Raw genomic sequence first — 19,122 nt, forward strand, 5'->3', positions numbered from 1 at the left:
GCACCTTGATGCCTATCAAGGGCTGCATCCAGAGTTGGAACAAACATTTAATGGATGGTAGGGGGATGGATAAATTCAGAAGGTGTTTAGAATCTCAAAAGAGGAAGGCTCACCATCCCAAAATGGAGTACCCATGAACTCAGAAAATGAGTTATTAGAGAATTCTGGCTAATGAGATTAAAAATGATTTACTAAAAAATTAATATGTGTATAAATAATAAAAGGATAAACATGAAATTAATAGATATCATCATGGGGAGGTGTAAAATTATAGTCTTTTTTTCTGTATATAGTCTAGGGTTTTTTTCACTGAACATGAACCCCGTTCCAATAATAAAGTCAATGAAACATTTTTTAAAGAGTTTACCATATTTATTTTTCCAAATCAAAAGAGGTTTTGCCAGAGCCTGGTACCAATAAATACCCTAAAAAGGGCAGGATATCTGGAAATGTGTTAAACTAATGTCCAAAGGGGATGGCTTTAAAATATCAGAATATGTTATATATGAAGATCTTACAGTGTAATTTTTTAAGAGAAAATTTAGAACCAACCTAAATGTTCAATAAACTATGTTCAGCTCTGGTCAGGGGCTCAGCTGGTTGGAGCATTACCCCATACACCAAAAGATTGCACGTTCGATCCCAGGTCGGGGCACCTAAAGTTGATTAAGGGTTTGATCTCCAGTCCTGGTATGTATGGAGGCAACCAACTGATGTGTTTCTCTCTCTCCCCACCCCTAAAATCAATAAATATATCCTTGGGTGAGGATTAAAAAAAAAACCACTATGTTCATTCTCTTCTGTGAATATCGTGCAGTTTTGAAAAATGATGATTAGGAAGACAAAGAAAAGACGGAAGGAAAAGGCAGGAGGCAAAGGCTCAGATACGTGATGATCCAAATAACAAAAATATGCTTATATAATAACTCAAGGGTAATGCACCAAATTTGTAACAGTAAATATAAGGGGTCTAGAATTGATTCAGCATTATTTGTTTCCTTATTTTCTGATTTTTCTCTAATATCATTAGTTTAATTATTTAAAATTAGTGTATTAAAACAAGTGTTAGTATATATCTAACTGCAGCCAAGGAATAATCCATTTAATAAACCCTGTTTCAAATAAGCCATGACTGTTGCCTCCCATCCAATTCTACAAGCACACACTAGCACCACGCTGTGCCAGGCACGATGGAGGCAGAGGTACGCATGGTCCCTAAGGAAAGATTATCACGCATCCACGAGACACCGAATATCGTTAAAGGAAGCCCACAGGCTTGGAGGCTGGACAGACCCAGGCTCCAAACTCCACAATGCCACTTCCCAGATGTGGGAAATGAGAGCACCAATGAGCCACCTAGGGCAAGTTACTCAACCTCACTGAACCTCAGTTTCCGTATTTATAGTGGCCCCGAGCCCACTGTGGGTAGCAAGGAGTCTGCACAGTGAAGGAGCTCACCAGAAAACTGCTCCACTTTGGTGAGCACCACATGTGACAATTTATGTGCTATTTTCTAAGTCTGTGCTTAAGGCATGATTCTAGTGTTAAAGTTTATTTTAAGGTGATCAAATTAAAAAGCATGGTATCTGTACACCCAGAGAATGTAACAGAGTCCAGAAACAGACCTAAGAATATGGAAACTTAATATACGATGAAGATGGCACTTCAAGGAGTTAAAGAGGGATCGATCATTCAATTACAGCCATTTTTTTCCCCACCATTTGAAGGGGAAAAAAAGAGCTTGATCCTTATGTACCTCCTTTAAAGCAAATACATTCCAGACAGATAAACAACTTAAATGTAAGAATATAAAACCTATACAAAATCACAGAAGACATAAGGATGAATAGTTTTATAAATTCTGTGTTTTGTTCCCAGGCACTTAATGTTAGAAACAATTCTATTATGACTGCTCATGATACACTTCCTGTATGGAATACAGGCACGAGGGCTTCTTGAGTGCCCAGTAGTGCCCCTAATCTGCCGTTTCACTTTCCACAGCTTCAGCTGCCCATAGTCAACCAAGGCGAAAACATTACATAGAAAATTCTAGAAATAAACAAGTTTTAAATCGCATGCCATCCTGAGTAGTGTGACAAAATCTGGAAGGCCTGCTCCTTCTCGCCCAGGATGTGACTATGTCCAGGCTGCATATACCGCCCGCCCATTTGTCACTTAGTAGCCTTGGTTATCAGATCAACTGCCATGGCAGTTGAAGATCAGATCAATTGCCGGACTTGTGTTCAAGTTACAATTATTTTACTTACTGTTAGTCCCAAAGTTCAAGTAGTGATGCTGCAATTTGGATATGCTAAAGAGGAGCCATAAAATGCTTCCCTTCAATGAAAAAGTGTACGTGTACAGGAAAACACAGTGTATATAGGGTTTGGTACTCTCCATGGTTTCAGGCATCCATTGGGGATCTTGGATGTGTCCCCTGCCAAATAAAGGACGACTACTCTATGTTCCTAGAAGACAAACTGTTGATTTGATAGGTTACCTAAATGTTTAACTTTTTTTAATCACCTTAACCATTTTAAGTGTACAGTTCAGCAGTGCTAAGTACAGTCACAGTGTTACGCAACAGATCTCTAGAAATTTTTCATCTTGTAAAACTGAAACTTTATACCCACTGAACAGCTTCTCACCATCTCCCTGTTCCCCTGTCGCCCATCGTTCTACTTTCCGTTTCCGTGAGTTAAACCACTTAACCTACCTCATGAGTGGAATCATTCAGTGTTTCTCTTTCTGCGACTGGCTTATTTCACTCAGCACAATGTCCTCAAGGGTCATCCATATCGCAGGACGTAAAAGGATTTCTTTCTTTTTTTAAGGCTGAATAATATTCCACTTTATGTATATACCACTTTCTGTTTGTCCATTCCATTCATTTATTTTTTTAAGATTTTATTTATTTATTTTTAGAGAGAGGGGAAGAGAGGGAGAGAAGAACGGATTGGTTGCCTCTCACACCCCCCCCAACCAAGGACCTGGCTTGCAACCCAGGCATGTGCCCTGACCAGGAATCGAACCAGTGGCCTTTTGCAGGACAGCAATCAATCCACTGAGCCAGACCAGCCAGGGCTCCATTCACTTATTAAAGGATTTGAGTTACTTCCACCTCTTAGCTACTGTGAATAATGTTGCAGTAAATATGAGTAAACAAATACCTCTTTAAAATCCTGCTATGAATTCTTTTGGATGTACACCCAGAAGTAGAATTGCTGGATCATATGGTAATTCTATTTTTTATTTTTTGAGGAACTGTTTTCCATAGCAGCTATACCAAACAGTATACAAAGATTCTAATTTTTCCACATCCTTGCCAATACAACGTACTTTTTGTTTTTGTTTTTGATAGTGGCCATCCTAATGAGTATGAGTTAATATCTCGCTGTGGCTCTAAATTTCTCTAACTATTAGTAGTGTTGAACATATTTTCATACGCTTGTTGGTCATTTGTATCCTTCTTTTGATAAATACCTATTCAAGAGCTTTGCCCATTTTTTAAACAATCAGGTTATTTTGTTGTTGTTGAGTTATTGAAGTATTTCCTGTATTGTGAAAATTACCAACTATATGATTTGATTATATTTTCTCCCATTCTGTAGACAGCTTTTTCACTATAAATTCTTAATGGGGGAAAGTCTTTTAAAGCCTAACACCAAAAAAATAGAGATGGCTCCCAAACACAAAAATGTAAACATTTTATTTCATCACCATCACCACTAAATGACATTAACGAAGTTAAAAATATAACTCTAGTGAAAAATACTTGGAAACTACCTAACAACGAGTCAATATAAAATTCAGAGCTTTGGAAAAAAATAAAGGAAAAGATAAACACCCCCAAGGGGAAAAAGGGCAAAATGCTGAAACAGGCGATTCACAGAAGAAGAAATGCAAGTAACCCAAAAATACATACCAACAGATGTTTGATCTCATTAGTGTGCCCATTGGGACATCAAAGATTAAGAATACTGGCAATACAGGTGATGGCCACAATGCGTAAAATGAGCACTGGCGATCTCCAAGTAGAAGTGTAGGAGAAATGTAGACTCGGTGTGACTCAGCACTCAGCCTTCTAGAGAGGGGTGCTACAGAGATTACCATGAGAGTAAGACACAGCGTGTGTAAAGATGAGAAATAACCCAAGTCCAACAGGGCAATGAATCTGGGGAGATACACACACACACATATATTTTCATATTTACCAATGAATAAAGAGATCAGTTTAAAAAGAAAAAAGAAAGCAGCCCACAGACCAGCATGTAGAATACACTCCCATTTGTAGAAAACTGTAATTGTATACACTTAAGTATCAGAGAGATGACCCGTGTTCACCAAAATGTGAACACGGGTCATCTCTTTGCCATGGGATTTTGGGTGACTTTTTTAAAAGATAAGCATATTTTTCCATACTGCTTGAAAGTTTTTGTAATGAATGTGTTATTTTTATAAATCAGAAGAGAAAAATGTATTTTTCAGTTGGGGAAAAAAGAGACATAGAGAATCAGCTCTTGGACAGCCATTTCAGAATACAGATGCTGGGGACAGTGTGGTCAGGAGTCCTGAGTTCAAGTTCTGGCTCTGACACTAACAAGGTGAATGACCTCAGGCAAGTTATTTAGCTTCTTTGCACCCTAGATTCCCGTAAAACAGAGATGATGATAATTTTATGCCATGGAGTTATTCTGAGGAGATTAATATCGAGTAGGTTCTTAATAAATATTAGTCTCATTCTCCCACTTGAGCTCATTACTGAAAGAACTTCACTATACCAAGCACATATGAGGTGCCCAAAATGTGTTGGGTGACTGGATGGGACAGATGAATGGGATGGGTGGAGGAATGAGTGGTCATAAGGAAGGAGATATCTGAAGGATGGAAAGATAAAAAGGGTGGGTGGGCAGGTGGGTAGAGAAAAGGACGGACAGGTGAATAGCTAGACAGAGCGACTGATGGGTAGAAAAATGGTATGGACAGTATTTTCCAAAGGTGACCACATGAATACATGTCCTACCCCAAATGTTCAGCATAATGGAGGCTGCATGACTGCTAAGTCATGCTCGACTCCATCTCTCTCAGACCATGCATTGTGGAGCCTCCAGGTGCCATACAGAAGTCAGGCCATGTATGCTGCCTCCACGCCGGAGAGACCCCATGGATACAGAGAGAGGTGGATGGATGAAGAGATGGATGGACGGATACCTGAGCAACTTCAACTATTCAAGCCTTCCAAGCTTTAAGCATCAAATATGAGAGGAGAGAAAACTTTAAGATGACCCAGCCAGAGCCACAACCACATATAACCACAACCACAGAGAGACCCCAAATCAGACCAACCAGCTGAGCTCCTCCCAGATTCCTGACCCACAGAAACCATGAGAGATAATAATTATTGTTGTCTTAAGCCACTAAGTTTTGGAGTGATTTGGTACAAAGCAATAACTATCTAACAGAAATGGTGAGACAAGTGTGTGGGGGTGGGCGGATGCAGAATGGATGATTTCTCTATGAGGAGCCCTGGAAATCAGCAACATCTTGTGCCAATATGAGGCTCTGCCCACCTTTCATCTGTTCCACTAGCTGCCTGCTCACCTTCCTTTTCCAAGCCTTCTCACCTCAGTTTGTCCATACTACTTCTAAAAGCCTACCCTCCAAACTCCCACTCTAATTAATCGTCCTGCTGCCCCGAATAGATTATCAGCAGCACGTGCTTTCTGGGATCACCTAATCCAAGCCCTTATTGTAGAGTAGGGGAAACTGAGGCCCAAAAAAGAAAAAGAAATTCCCCCAAACCATGGTTGAGTTAGGAGCAGGGGTCCAACTAGAGACCTGGGTTATTCTCCTCCAACAGTCTGCGGGCTCCACGGATCCCGCATCTGAATCCTGCATCCACTGCTCCACAGCCTGTGACGGTAGTCCTATCAGGGCAGCGAGCGATGCCACAGCGATGCCACAGGCCTGGCTGGGACGTGCCAGAGCTCTTGGCTGCAAGCATACCTTACATCTGCCTGGGCATAAATTTGCATTCTGAATCCAGGAGGCCCCGATTCCAAGTATGTCAAATGTAATTAATTACAGCAAACCTTCTGCAACTGTTTTCAAATGCAATATTAAAGGCTCTGTGCACAGCAAACACACAACCCGCTGGTCTGCGGAGGCGCTGCTGGGAGCTGGGGAATGAGAGCCTGGGAGCCAGACCCAGGCCTTACGGAGTGGGGAGGGCAACCTCCCCAGGCACCATGCTTCGGCACAAACCCCATGAGGGCATGGGCAGAGCATCTACAGGACACGGGCTCGAGTCCCAGCCCAATCACCAACTCCACGCCTTCGGCAAGCTATTCCTCAACTATAAAACGGGAATGGCCACCTTAAAGGCTTCTCTACTCCTGGGTTTGGTGCCAGGGCTTGGAAGACTCAAGGGGCTATTGTGAGCTGCCTTTTGGTGACTATCTGAACTTGAATCCAACTACCACTGATTGGTTGTGTGATCTTGCACGATTCCTTTCATCTCTGCATCTCAATACCCTCATATTTAAAACAACAACAAAAACAAACAAACAAAACCCTACTCCCCAGGGTGATTGTATTAAATAATAGATGTTAAATGCTTCACCCAATTAGAGTTCAAGGCAGAAAAACTCTATTTTGCAAAATAATCAAGCGAAATAAGTAAGAATCCTAAACTTCAGCCTTTTGACAGAAAGCATTCGGATTTTTTTTTTTTTTTTTTTTTAATCATAAGGCTGAATTCTAACGCAGGGCTCAAAGTCCTTTCAGGGCTCAAAGTCCTTTCGAAACTGGGCTGTAAAGGTAGAGACCTGGGTTCAAGTGAGCTTTGCTGCTCCCCCTGGGGCTAGTCCCCCTGCTCCAGTCTCCTTACCAGGTTAGAGGTCAGCGTTGTCACCTGACCTGCCCACCCTACCTGCTCTTCCCACAGGCTCTGCAGTATGCCCTCTGGGTCTTCCAGAAGCCTTGCTTCCCGAATCATTACAGGGGACAGACACAACTTGGCGACAGAGTGACTGCCAGGCCAGGCCCCCAGGACCCAAAATCCACAGCCTGTCATGGGACCTGAGTTTTTATGCCCTGCACTGTACTCTTTCAGGAAGAAAAAAAAAAAAAAAACAGTTAAAAGCCAAAGACTTTGCAAAAAACATTTTGAAATTTTTGGCAAGCAGAGAAATTGTTGGGGGTAATCCTTCAGATTTGTTTTTGCTGGTCTTGTTAGATTTACTTTCTTCCTTCCTAAGTGTTTAATTAATGTTTAGGGGAATGGATGAGCAAAGTGGGAAAGAGCTTATTCCCCCCTCCCCCGCCTGCTGAATTACTACTAATCTCAGTCTCTCAAAATCAGTCTCTCTCTCTCCCTCCCTCCCTCCGTCTGTCTCTCCTCCTCTGTCTCTTTCTCTGTGTGTCTCTCATAAATCCCATTACCTCTTCATTCTAACCACCTGGTTACACCACTACATCATCTTACTTTCTCAGTCCCAAATCGAGTCCTGCAGTCTGTCCAGTTAGTTACCTGATGGAGCCGCTGTGTGTCTCTGAGCAAGTTACTCCCCCTCTCTGAGGAGAACCAGTTGGCTCCAATCCGCACAGTCCAATAGAAATATAAGCCACACAAGGAATTTCAAATTTCTCAGTCACCTCATTGTTAAAAGTTAAATAGTGAAATTAATATTAATAATGTATCTTATTTAAACCCACTATATAAAATGTTATTTCAGCCTGTAATCAATATTTTAAAAATTACTGAGATCTTTTACAACCTTTACTTTTTCTCTACAAAGTCTATAAAAAAACAGCGTAGACTTGACATTTACAGCACATCCTAATTCAGACTAGCCACAGTTCAACAGCCAAGAGACACATGTGGCTAGTGGTTACCAATGCGCATTGGCGGTCACAAGTTTAGGTAATCCCTATTTACCTTGTGAGCTCTAGACTCCTCTGTTCCAAGAAGGAGACAAGCCTCACAACAAATTCCACCTCAAGCCAGTAGCAGCACCCCTGGGAAGTTTCTCTTCCCTAAGGCTTCATTACAGGCCAGTTTCAGTTTTATTCCAGATCAGTTTCACTTTCTGCTTTTCCAGCATACATTATAAGAAATACCCACATAAACACACATAAATTTTTATAGTTATTTTTCCCAATTGATGGAATTACCGAAAAAAAATTTTTTTCCAGCATCCAAATCTGTCTCCACCTGTTCTTCCTGGGTATTCCAAGTGTCCTGGTTATATCCAACTGGCTCACAGAACTCTTGAGCCCCAAATTAAACGCAAATTCTCTGCAACATTTCACCCTATGAAAATTCACATCCATAATTCTCTACAGTAGTCTTGGGGCTGGAGGGGATTTGTCTGGCAGAGGCTCAAAGCTGAGAGGTAGAAATGGCTCAGCCCTCAGGCGTGCTGTCTTGGACAATAACACACCCAATAAGCTGGCCAAAACAGCTACTGACTTTTAATGTTACCAGCAAGCCAGGGGCTTGCCGGGGGCACTTGGGCCTCCTCTGCCCTGCAGGAGCCATATCCACCCATGGGGGACATATCAGGTTTCCCTTCTCCCTGGGAGACCCCACTACCCCCACCCCAGGACCAGAGCTGGCCCCTGGGAATCAAAAATGCCATCCCTAACACAAAGCTCATTTCACTAGAAAGCAGGTTTTCCTGTGTTTTCTATGGCAGGCTGGGGAGCCGAGCACCACCTGACTCCATTTATTCTCCTTAGCTTATACATGAAGCTTCCTTCTGCTTTGTCAGCCAAAATATTTATATCCTTTTTCTGTCAACTCCATACCAGCCTCACCTTAGCCTCCCTCCTTTCCCTTTAAAGAAAAGAAAGGAGTTGTTGCCACCAACATGTTTCTCCAGTCCACCGTTTATGAAGTACTTTTGAGTCCGCTGTGTGATGCTTGCCGGGATCCTGTGCGGGGTGCATGAGTGGATTGTTCTCCCACTTAACAGATGAACGAACAGAGGCTGTCAGTGGGCCCAAACGCCAGTGCCTGCCGGGACCAGGCAGGTGGCATACCCGACTGAAACAGGAGCAGGGAGGGAACTGGACCAACAGAAGAGCACATACCCTGTGAACGTTTAAAACTTCCAAACTTTTTAAACCTTAGACCAACACCCAAATTGCCTTATGGGCACCCATCTGTGACTCTGGGTTTAAACAATCTACCCAACAAAGCACTAGTACTTAGTGCTAGTTACAAAAATTAACATGTGTTTTAAAAAAAAAAAAAAACAACACATATTAGGGCTTCGGTTTACAAAGTATTTTCAAATGTTATTTCCTTCTCGTGAAAGATGATTCCATCCCCGTTTCCCAGATGCAGAAATCAAGATTCTGAGAGACTGAGAAACTGATCTCTGGTCTTAACGGCAAACGGCAGTTTGGGAAGTATGTAAACGGCAAACTTAGAGCAAACCCAGGTCACCATCCAGGAACCCCAGCGCCGGCCTCGCCCCTCTGCCATGGCATCGGTTCTACAGGAGTGAACAAGGGACATCGCCCGCCCGAGTCGCCCAGCCACCAGTGTCTCCCCTTTGAAACCTGATCACTTTGGGATCAGGCAGAGAAGCAGGTCATCCAGCCCTGCTTTGATGACAACCCCGAGGGTATCTAATTATAACAGTCAGGAGCCTCTATTTCTCAAGACCAAATTAACTTGAATTCCTTTTGACACAATGTATGTACAAAGAGCAGGGAAAGCACTGCTTGAAGAGAAATCTGAGGCTTGAAGTTCCACCTCTGCCTATTCACTGAAGTTTGGGACCAACAGCTCCACCTCACTTCTGAGAAAGAGACAGACACTAGATCAAGAACGACAAATTGGCTTTATGTCCGTCCTATGCTAAACCCAACCGACTGGTATCATCAAACCAAGGAGGACTCTGAGGCCACTGGCCAGATTCAATGGAAAAGACTGGCACGATCAATTAGCAATGTCTGACACAGGCTTGGAAATGGGGAGCAATGCCATGTACGTTATTTACCACTCCTGGCTTAGGTGGTGTACAAATAACATACTGTAAGTGAAAAGCGCTTTGCCCTTTTCAAAGCGTTCTTCTCACATCCCTCACAAATTTTTACGACAATCTCCTGCCACACCTTTCATCATCATTGTCATTGTTACTGTCCCAACTTTACAGACAAGGAAAACAAGTGCAGGGAAATAAAGTGCTTTGGCATTTGGCAAAGATCACAGAGTGATAAATAGTGGAGCAGAGAGAAGAGCCAAGCCTTGTCCCTGAACTTCAATCTGTTCATTCCACCCTTGGAAATAGCGAACTTGTGTTCCGCCACTGGCAGAACAGCTCTACAGAAGGCTTTATATATATAAATGCATAACTGGAAATCCCTAATGTCACAAGCCACCCCACCAGGAATATGACACTCTATTCCCTCAATTCCAAGATGCTAGATACACCATCGATTTTGTAACAGCTTTTTGAGAATAAAAAAAAAATAACAGGGAGAAACAGTGCACTAACAGAATACATCTATTGTAACACACATCCCAATTTCAGCAATAGGAACATATGGAAGCATGACCATTGAGGAAATAAGGTCTACCTCAAACTGGGATGCTGGGCTCACTTGCTGAGCTGATCCACACATTAAGTGTTAAAAATGGCAGTGTATTATAAAACTTACCAAAAAAAGATTAAGCAAACAAACAGGGTGTTTTCAGTTTTCTCCCATAAATTTTCCTTCATCTTTGGCATCTGCAAACCAGAAACCAACCAAAGATGGGGTCTGCCTGAACATCAAATCACAGTTAGCTACTTGACATTTAAGGGGTCCATGTGTCCGGGGGGTTCTGCAAATGGCCTCTCAATGTCCAGCTCCTGGGCCCCTGGCCAAGAAGACTGGCTCCCAGAGGAAACACAGAGTATTGTTGGGCCCCTTCCACCTCAAGGCAGCCCCCAAGGCTGCTCCAAGGCTGTTCCACCTCCTTAGAAACACTGAGTCCCATTCGCCACACCCGCAAATCGGCTCTTGATCCTAGACAGCCAACAAGCCATTTTAACGAACTAGTTTCTACAACAGAGTGAAGGGGGTGGGAACTTTTTAAAAATTCCCCAAGTCATGTAAAGTCAAAGAAGGATTATTCCCATCCAGCAAGTCCCCTCTGCTTTAGCATTCCAAGGGGGCCATAGCTTCAGAGCTGGCTCTAAGGTACTATGACTCCCTCATCCAACACAGGTTTTGAACAAGTCGCCAAACCCACCGTAGTCACCTACTCTTCAATGGACTCAAATCCTACCGATATGAGCTATTTCCAAAACTCAGATTAAGTCAGCAAATAGTTATTGAACTGCAGCTCTGTGCCAGACCCTAAAATGAATTACCCATGATCTCTGCCCTCAAGGAACTCACAAGCTGGATAGAGAAACAAACGCAACCCAGCAATTCTCATCTGTGAGTCCAGAGCACCTGGGGTGCACCGTGGCGTGGGGAGAGATGAACTCTGCCCGGGGGGGCTTGGGAAAGCTCCACAGTGGAGCACGTGCAGGTGGTCTCGAGGGCGTCTGGTTTCTCATGGAGCAGAGGTGAATGAGGGAAGGGTACCAGAGACAGAAGGCCCAGCGTGAGAAGAAGCTCAAAGTTACACAGTTCACCAGGATTAAGATTTATCGCTTTTAAAGACTGTGCCACAGGCTTTGAAACAAACCCAGAACTATTTGGAGGAGCTAGAGCATCCATGGAATGAAATCACTGAGAACACCTTTGACAAGAAAGATGCAGAAGGCCTAGGAGATGTCTTATCTTGGCCTGGTCTGTCTTAAAGAACAACCAAAAGAGTATCTCTTTTCTGTTGTTACCTAACTTTGCCCATTAAAGTATAAGCCAACAAGTTTTATTTTGGGGACTTGCTGTTATTGGGGCTCAATCTCCTTAAAAGGAGGCCCACTGGCCACTGGGTCAAGAGATAACCAACCAGTGCTGATCACCTTCCGAGGACCACTTTCTAAGGGCTGACGAGGTGTTTTCACATGTGCTGCTTCATTTAACTATAAAACAACCCTTCAAGGTCAAGGTTATTACCCCCCTTTTTCCAGATGCAGAAACTGTGGTTCCCAAATCAGAAGTGACTTTCCCAAAGCGATACAAAGCAAACCATGCCATGAGGTTGGAATTCAATCCCTAGTCTGACTGACCGTTTCACCAACTGAGTGAATGTCAGAAAATTTCTATGCCTCTCACCTAAAGGCCTGTCCTGGGGGAATTTCCTGGTGGTTTCATATTCAGTTCAGAAATGAATTTCACTGACAAACCACTTTCGCCCTCTCTTCTCCTTCCTCTTGAACCCCAGCCCTGGTCTTACCCACCTGCTGTCTTCTTTTATCTTCATCCTTTCAGGCCATACTTTACTTAAAACCTGCCTCCTATGACTGCCTTCTGCACTTTTCAACCTCAATGGCACACAAGCTGAAGTTTCTAGCCATCATTTGTCATTTTAAACTACAGCGTTCTGGCCTAATCCTGGCAGAAGACTGCTTGGGGACAAATAAATGGGAGGTATGGACCACTTCAGCCAGAAGAGGCTAAATGGATGGGACACATCACCACTATCAGCTGAAATGCCTCCCGAGCAGATAGGGCTCAGGAAGAAAGTCCCATCAACAAAACAAAGAGTAGCCCTGGCTGGTGTGACTCAGTGGATTGAGTGCCAGCCTGAGAACCAAAAGGTCACTGGTTTGATTGTCAGGGCACATGCCTGGGTTGCGGGCCAGGTCCACAGTAGGGGGCACATGAGAGACAACCATGCATTGAGATTTCTCTTCCTCTCTTTCTCCCTCCTTTCCCCTATCCCTAAAAATAAATAAATAAAATCTTTAAAAAAAAAAAAAGAGCTTTCAAAGATGTGTCAATAACTCTCTGAGGCCACCCAGTAATGACCAGATGGAACACTGGTCTGACCCTGTGCCGACCAATACAGAAGTGACTAGTCCCATGCAGCTGTTGAACACATGAAATACGGCTAATCAGAAAAGACCTAACACGTCCCAAAGAAAGAATGTAAAATAACACATTAATAATTTTTATGTTAATGACATGATGAAGTGATACTACTGCGGATATATTGGGTTAAATAAACTTTATTATTAAAATTAATTTCATCTGTTTCTTTTTACGTTTTTTAAAAGGATTACTAGAAAAATTAAAATTACATGTGTGGCAACTTACATGTGTGGTTCAAATCACATTTCTATTGGACAGCCCTGGTCTGAGATATTTAAAAGACGAAGAGACTAATACAGCCATTCTGGAGTGTTTAGGAAGCACGTACACACAAAAATATAGACACACACACAGAGCCTGATTAAAATTTAAATACAGCATAAACATGAACTCTAACTCCAGAAAGAGTCCTCTGGCAATGTGAAGTATAAGTGAGGAATGAAAGTAATTGTGACAGCTCTCCCTCCCACCAAGACAGGGATTCCAAATGACTCAAAATCTCCGTTCCAGCAAGAAAATCTAGCAAAGATGCAGCCTTCCCTCCAGCACCTGTCCTTCAGGTCTCATCCAAGGCCAACGAGTTGGGGAGTGAGCCTGACCACCACACAGCTGAGACTTCACAGATGGCCCTGAAGACAGGCTCAACCAGGTGACAAACATGTGGCCCAGGACACCTACCCCACTGGGTTCACGTAAAAGTCAGCTAGGATGATAAATGGGAAAATAGAGTATACGCAGTAAAGTGTAATTGCGGCACACCTTGGTGGATCACGTAGTCCAGCACCTTTCAAATTCTTTTTAACCATGACTCACAGCAGCAATTCCATTTCTTATCATATACGTACATCGGCACATATAAATAGAACAAAAGTTTCATGAGACAACACTTACCTTCAGTACTGTGATATGCCTCTGCTGTTTTGTGTTCCCCTGTACTCTTTTTTTAATGCTAATTGTGATACACTAAGCTGATTTTACAACCCACTAATGGGTCGCGACACAGCCTAGCCTGGGTATGATAAATAAGAGGCACACTCCCCATTCGGTGGTAGACACTGCACCCCTCTCTCCAGAATATGGGCGTATGGACGTGACCTCAGAATCCTTCTCAACACAATGATCCAGGCAGCTTGGAGTCAGAATCAGCGATGAAACCTATTTATATATTATTGTTCTTCTGATTCCAAGCTCTCATCTTACGAATGCAAAAACTGAGGCTCAGAAGGAAAAAATGATCTGTCCAAGGTCATATAGCAAGACTGTGAGAAAGCTGGCACCCCAATGAATCCACAAATCTACCTCCCTTTACATCGGCAGGGAGGAGACACAACCCACACGAAACATTACAAGAACATAGAAAAAATTCAAATTTCACTATGACCAGGAAAAGTCAGGCTTATACATCCAGTGGAACACAGCAAGGAAGTTCTTATCACCCAACCAAGGAGAAGACATCAGGGTTGTGAGGTCAGAGGAAGCAGCATTCCACGAGCTGAGTCAAAGGTTGGTGGCGGGGGGGGGGGGGGGGGGGGGATTGTATCTGACAATGAAGGAGTTTCTAAACTCTGTTTCTCAAATGAAACAAACCATTGGCTATTTATTTGCTAGCCAGGGAGAGGTCAGCCTTCCACTGACCAGCCATCTTTGTTGCTTTCCTTCTGCAAAAGCAAGAGGCCTTGTTCAAGTTCACCACTGTGGAGGACTAAAGTATAAGCAAACCCTGTTTCCTTGCTTGGTCCAAAGTCAAGCTATAAAGCAGGCCCTTGAAATTTCAAACCTTATTAGAAAAAAAAAACAACAAAAAAAAAAACCTCCTTAGGCAGGGAAGCAAAACATTAAGTAATAAGAGTCTCTACTGTGAAAGTGAGTATAAATGATCTTTCACCAAAATAACTCAGCCCATCATCAAATTACCACCCCTCAAGTCCAATTTGCCAGATTTTTTGCCAACATTCTAAGAGAGTGTGGTGAGCAGACATGGGCTAATAAAAATTAGCTCATATATCCATTTCTGGTCACATTTCCATCTAAAATAGGAGGTGAAAGAGGCAAGGCCCAGGTCAGACCTCAATTCTGAGAGACGCCAATAGAAACAAAAGAAAACTGACCCCGCCTCCAACAGTACCATCATGCACCTCTATTTCCTCTACAACAAACATGATCAGAATAAACAATTTCTTTAAGGGAAAAACAGTTCTAAAAAACAAAAACGATTTCCAATTTCTAGCCAGGAGTTCCCTTTAAAATGGAGACAACACAACAAAATTTCAGCAGAATGGAATGAAGGAATCTGAGTTGTGTCTCAGGAGAGCCAGGACACACAAAGGGACATGCTGCAATTATTTTTATTCCTTGCACCAGAAATAACCTGTTATCTACAACCCTGACTTTTCCTCAGATGCCTGGTAGGGGTGCCCACCTACCCCTCCCCAGCCCAGGGCATAGCTCTCCTCTATCTCTTGCTAAACTCGGGCCTACTGTCTCATGAGGCCACCAGAGCCCTTGGAAATTATAAATTCTTTGACCGTCCTAGACATCGGCCTAAATAATTCAACAGAAAAAAAAAATTTTAATTATGCTACTTTAAAAAAAAAAAAAAAAAAAGCTCATTCCAAATATGTCAGAATGTGGCCAGTCAGCCCTGAAGGATTTTGTTACTAAAAAAATAAAATCTCCCAAATGCAATGGCGATGATGGGAAATGTCGACCCTCTGCCACTGTCAAATATATTTCACAGAATTCACATCCCCTTAGAAATCTGAATTTCTACAAAACGGGGTTGGGAATCCATGGACTGGGGCTACCATTTCTTCCAAGACATCTGGTGGCTGGTGGAGGGGGCACAGGGATCCCTGCCCTAGCCTTGTGTGACCCACCATCAGCTCCCAACCCAAGATCCCACCCTGCAAACGCTGACAATATCCCCCTTCTTTTGGACAGAAAAATTATAACTTTTTTATGTTTTTGTTTTTGGTTCAAAATCCCCAGCAAATTCAATCAAATAGTAATTCCTCACAAATAGCCCTCCAACTTTGGGTAGGTATCTTATTTTCATCTGTTAAATTTTAATTTGGTCAGTATTTGTCTCCTTAAAAAAAAATTTTTTTTTTTGTTTCACCTTCATTTGATCCATTATAAGGCCAAAAAATACATCAAATGCTGTTTGTTCATGTGCTTTCATGTTCCAAAGGCAAGTACCTTTGGGTTTGGCTTTTGTTTGTATCTTGATTTTTTTTCCTTCAAAAATAAAATTAAATTTTAATGCTAAAATCAGTTGAATTCATGTTTTACCTCATTTTTTCAGTAAAGTAAGTGTTTCAAAAGAGAAGGTGGATAAGAATCAGAATTTCCATCTCCTCTCTGTCCTTCCCTTTTTATCTTTCCTTCTTAAGTCAATAAAATTTGTGCTTTAAAAAAAAAAAAATCACAAACACCCTAAAATGATAAAGGCTAATGGATTTTCCTTCCCCTTTGAAAGTAATCAAATTTGTGGGAAAAAAATAGCGAATGCTAATAAACTACCAAGCCCACATCACAATCAAAGAGGCCTGAAACCAATCTGGATTTTTTTTTAAATAATAAATTTTTCAAATTGGAAGAGTGAGCAAGCACAGAAAAGGGAAAATTTTCTTCGTCCAAGAATTCCTCAACCCTTGTCTTTATCAACTGATTCAGTTGTATGTCATAAAAAATGAGCTTCTGTGAATCCACTGTTAGTTTTTTCATAATAATGTTAATTATGCATATCTTATTTTAATGGCGGTCTCTCCTACAAATCTGTGGGCTACTCAATTTGTATAATGTAATGAATTTACATTTTTTCCACTTGATATTGCTCAAAAAAGGTTTCTGACATTTTCTGAATAAAACAACAACAGAAAGAAATGCCTAGACCTTTGAGAAAACAAAATCAGAAAACAGTCTTAATTATTCCATCAAAACAAAACAAAATAACACAAAACCCAACATACACATGGAAAAAAAGAGAAGATTTCACTCTAACTTTTCCAGTTTCTGTTTTTCTTTAGAACCTTGGGATTTAAATGCAGTAAAATGTAAATGCAAAATTTAAAAAAAAAAAAAAACCACCTAGAATTTCTGGGTGTGTCCAAAGCCAACATTTTAGGGTCTATTTTCTCTTTTAAATCCTCCCTTCTTGGAAACAGAACAACTTAAATATTCCCAAATGGTGAAATTAGTCTTTTTTGCCCGCTGAGCTAAACAAGTTCCAAATTACAATGAAGTACAATTTCTAATTGCTTCATAAAGCCAATTTCTCCTAGTTTTCCCTAAACTCAACAATTTCCCTCCTTTCCTCATTCCAGTTAGTTTTTTCTCAAACTAAAATGAGTTGGGCAACCAAAGTGACTTTGGTTTTAGGAGGCTTTTTGCTTTCATCCCTTCAAACACTGAATTCATTCAAATTCCAGCTTAATTTTCATTTACATATTATCTGGATTTGGCTTCAGAAATAAAAATTGTCTTCATGCTTGTGGAAAGGTCAAAGTGAAAATTTTCACCCCAAAAAGGAAAAAAAAAGAATCTCTTTCCCCTCCACTGCCTTATAGTGCAAACTTTTGAAAAAATAAGAAATAAAAAATATTTCTTTTCAATTTTAATTTCTTTTTTTATTTACAAAATAGTATCCTCTAGGTGGCGTCGTTTTAATGGGAAAAAACTACCGTTTGAAGAAAAATTAGAAAAAAAAAATGAGAAAGGGAAATATGGCCTTAAAAAAAAAAAGATTGTTGCAAAGATGGGGGTCCAGGGAGGAAAAACCTCCCGGGGGGTCATCAGGGACCCGGAGCGCTGAGAGGGTCAGGGGGAAATTGCAAATTTGGAGGGGAGGGGGGAGAGCTGGAAGGGGTTGCATTTTTGCAAAATGTGAATTGTCCAAACTGAAATGGCTGCTCTGTTCTCTCACCGCTTTGTTTTCTGGGCTCCGGTCCGAGCCCGGGGCCGGAGAGGGCGCCGAGTTGGGGGTCCGAAAAGACCCCATCGTTTCCCCCACCCTCCTTGCACCCCGCGGCGCCCGAGGGGGGGGCTATCCAGACCCCGACCCTCCCGTTAGCGCCCACAAAAAGCCCGCAAACGTGCCCAGGCACTTTGCATTTGGCAAATCTTGCAATGAAGTGGCGCAGCGCCCCGGGCCCCGGCCCCCCGGGGTCCCCCGCGCAGTGCATGCCCCCGGCCCCCCGTCGTACCTGCGGAGCCGCCGCGCCGCCCGGCTGGTTCATGGGTCCGTGCGGGAGGAGGCGGCCCCGGCGCGTCCTGCTCCTCCCGGGCCGGGCTGCTGGTGCGCGCACAATGCCGCCGCCGCTGCCGCCGCCGCTGCCGCCGCTCCCTCCTCCGCCCGCCCCGCTCAGGCCGGGGGGGCGGGGGCGCTGGGGGCGCGCGGGGGGGGCGCCCGGCCCTCGCCCCCACCCCCGGCCCGCACCGGCCGCCGCCGCCGCCGCTGCCGCCGCCGAGCCGCCCCCCGCGGGGCCGCCGTCGCCCCCCGCCGCCCTGCCCGCCCCCGGGCCGGCCTCGCCGCGCGGCCCGCGAGCTCCGGGCCTCGGCCTCCGCGCCGCCGGCCTCCGCGCCGCACACAAAGCCGGCCGGCCCCCGGGCGCGCCGCTGCCGCCCGCCCGCCAGCCCCGGGGCCGCGGCGCACCCGCCCCCCAAACTTTCCCGCGCCGCGCCCTGCCCTCCGCGCGCCCCCGGGGCCCGCCCCCCAGCGCCCTTCTGCCCTTCCCCCGTTCTGCAGCCCCTCGGAAAAGTCATTTTCACGTTGGGAAAAAAGTTTGGGGAGCTGCCTCTCAGTGGAACACAAAGGGTTAAATGGGAACTCTTCTACTCCCACAACCCACCCCCAAAAAGTCAGATTGATTTTTTAAATAAACTTTGTAGAGCTGGCCTTATGGAAGAATCGGAAGGCTCCATGAAGTTATTCCTATTGCCCCTGCCACCCCCTCTAAAAAAAAATTAAATGTCATTTAAAAATAAAAGTTTGAAGAGCTGGCCTTATGTCAGACAAGAGGGGTTAAGGGGACTCTTTCTAGACCCCCCAATCAGATTGATTTTAAAAATAAATAGTTGAGGAGCTACTTTATAATTATATGAAATGCAGGGTGAGCAGAGTATTTCTATCTACCC

At 43.4% G+C, this 19,122-nt stretch overlaps 1 protein-coding gene across 1 annotated transcript in view; it reads right to left on the bottom strand.

Annotated features, from left to right (window-relative positions):
* Nucleotides 1–18,320, bottom strand: part of ZNF618 (zinc finger protein 618) — a 159,658-nt gene extending 141,338 nt beyond the window's left edge. Inside the window, exon 1 of the mRNA XM_054584496.1 lies at nt 18,192–18,320. Coding sequence (XP_054440471.1) covers nt 18,192–18,224 — 33 coding nt within the window. The 5' untranslated portion in view covers nt 18,225–18,320. The remainder of the gene's footprint in view (nt 1–18,191) is intronic.
* Nucleotides 18,321–19,122: the final 802 nt, after the last annotated feature.

Source organism: Pteronotus mesoamericanus, unplaced genomic scaffold, assembly GCF_021234165.1.
Source record: "Pteronotus mesoamericanus isolate MK-2021 breed Mesoamerican mustached bat unplaced genomic scaffold, CSHL_Meso_final contig_78, whole genome shotgun sequence".
Classification (NCBI taxonomy): Eukaryota; Metazoa; Chordata; class Mammalia; order Chiroptera; family Mormoopidae; genus Pteronotus; species Pteronotus mesoamericanus.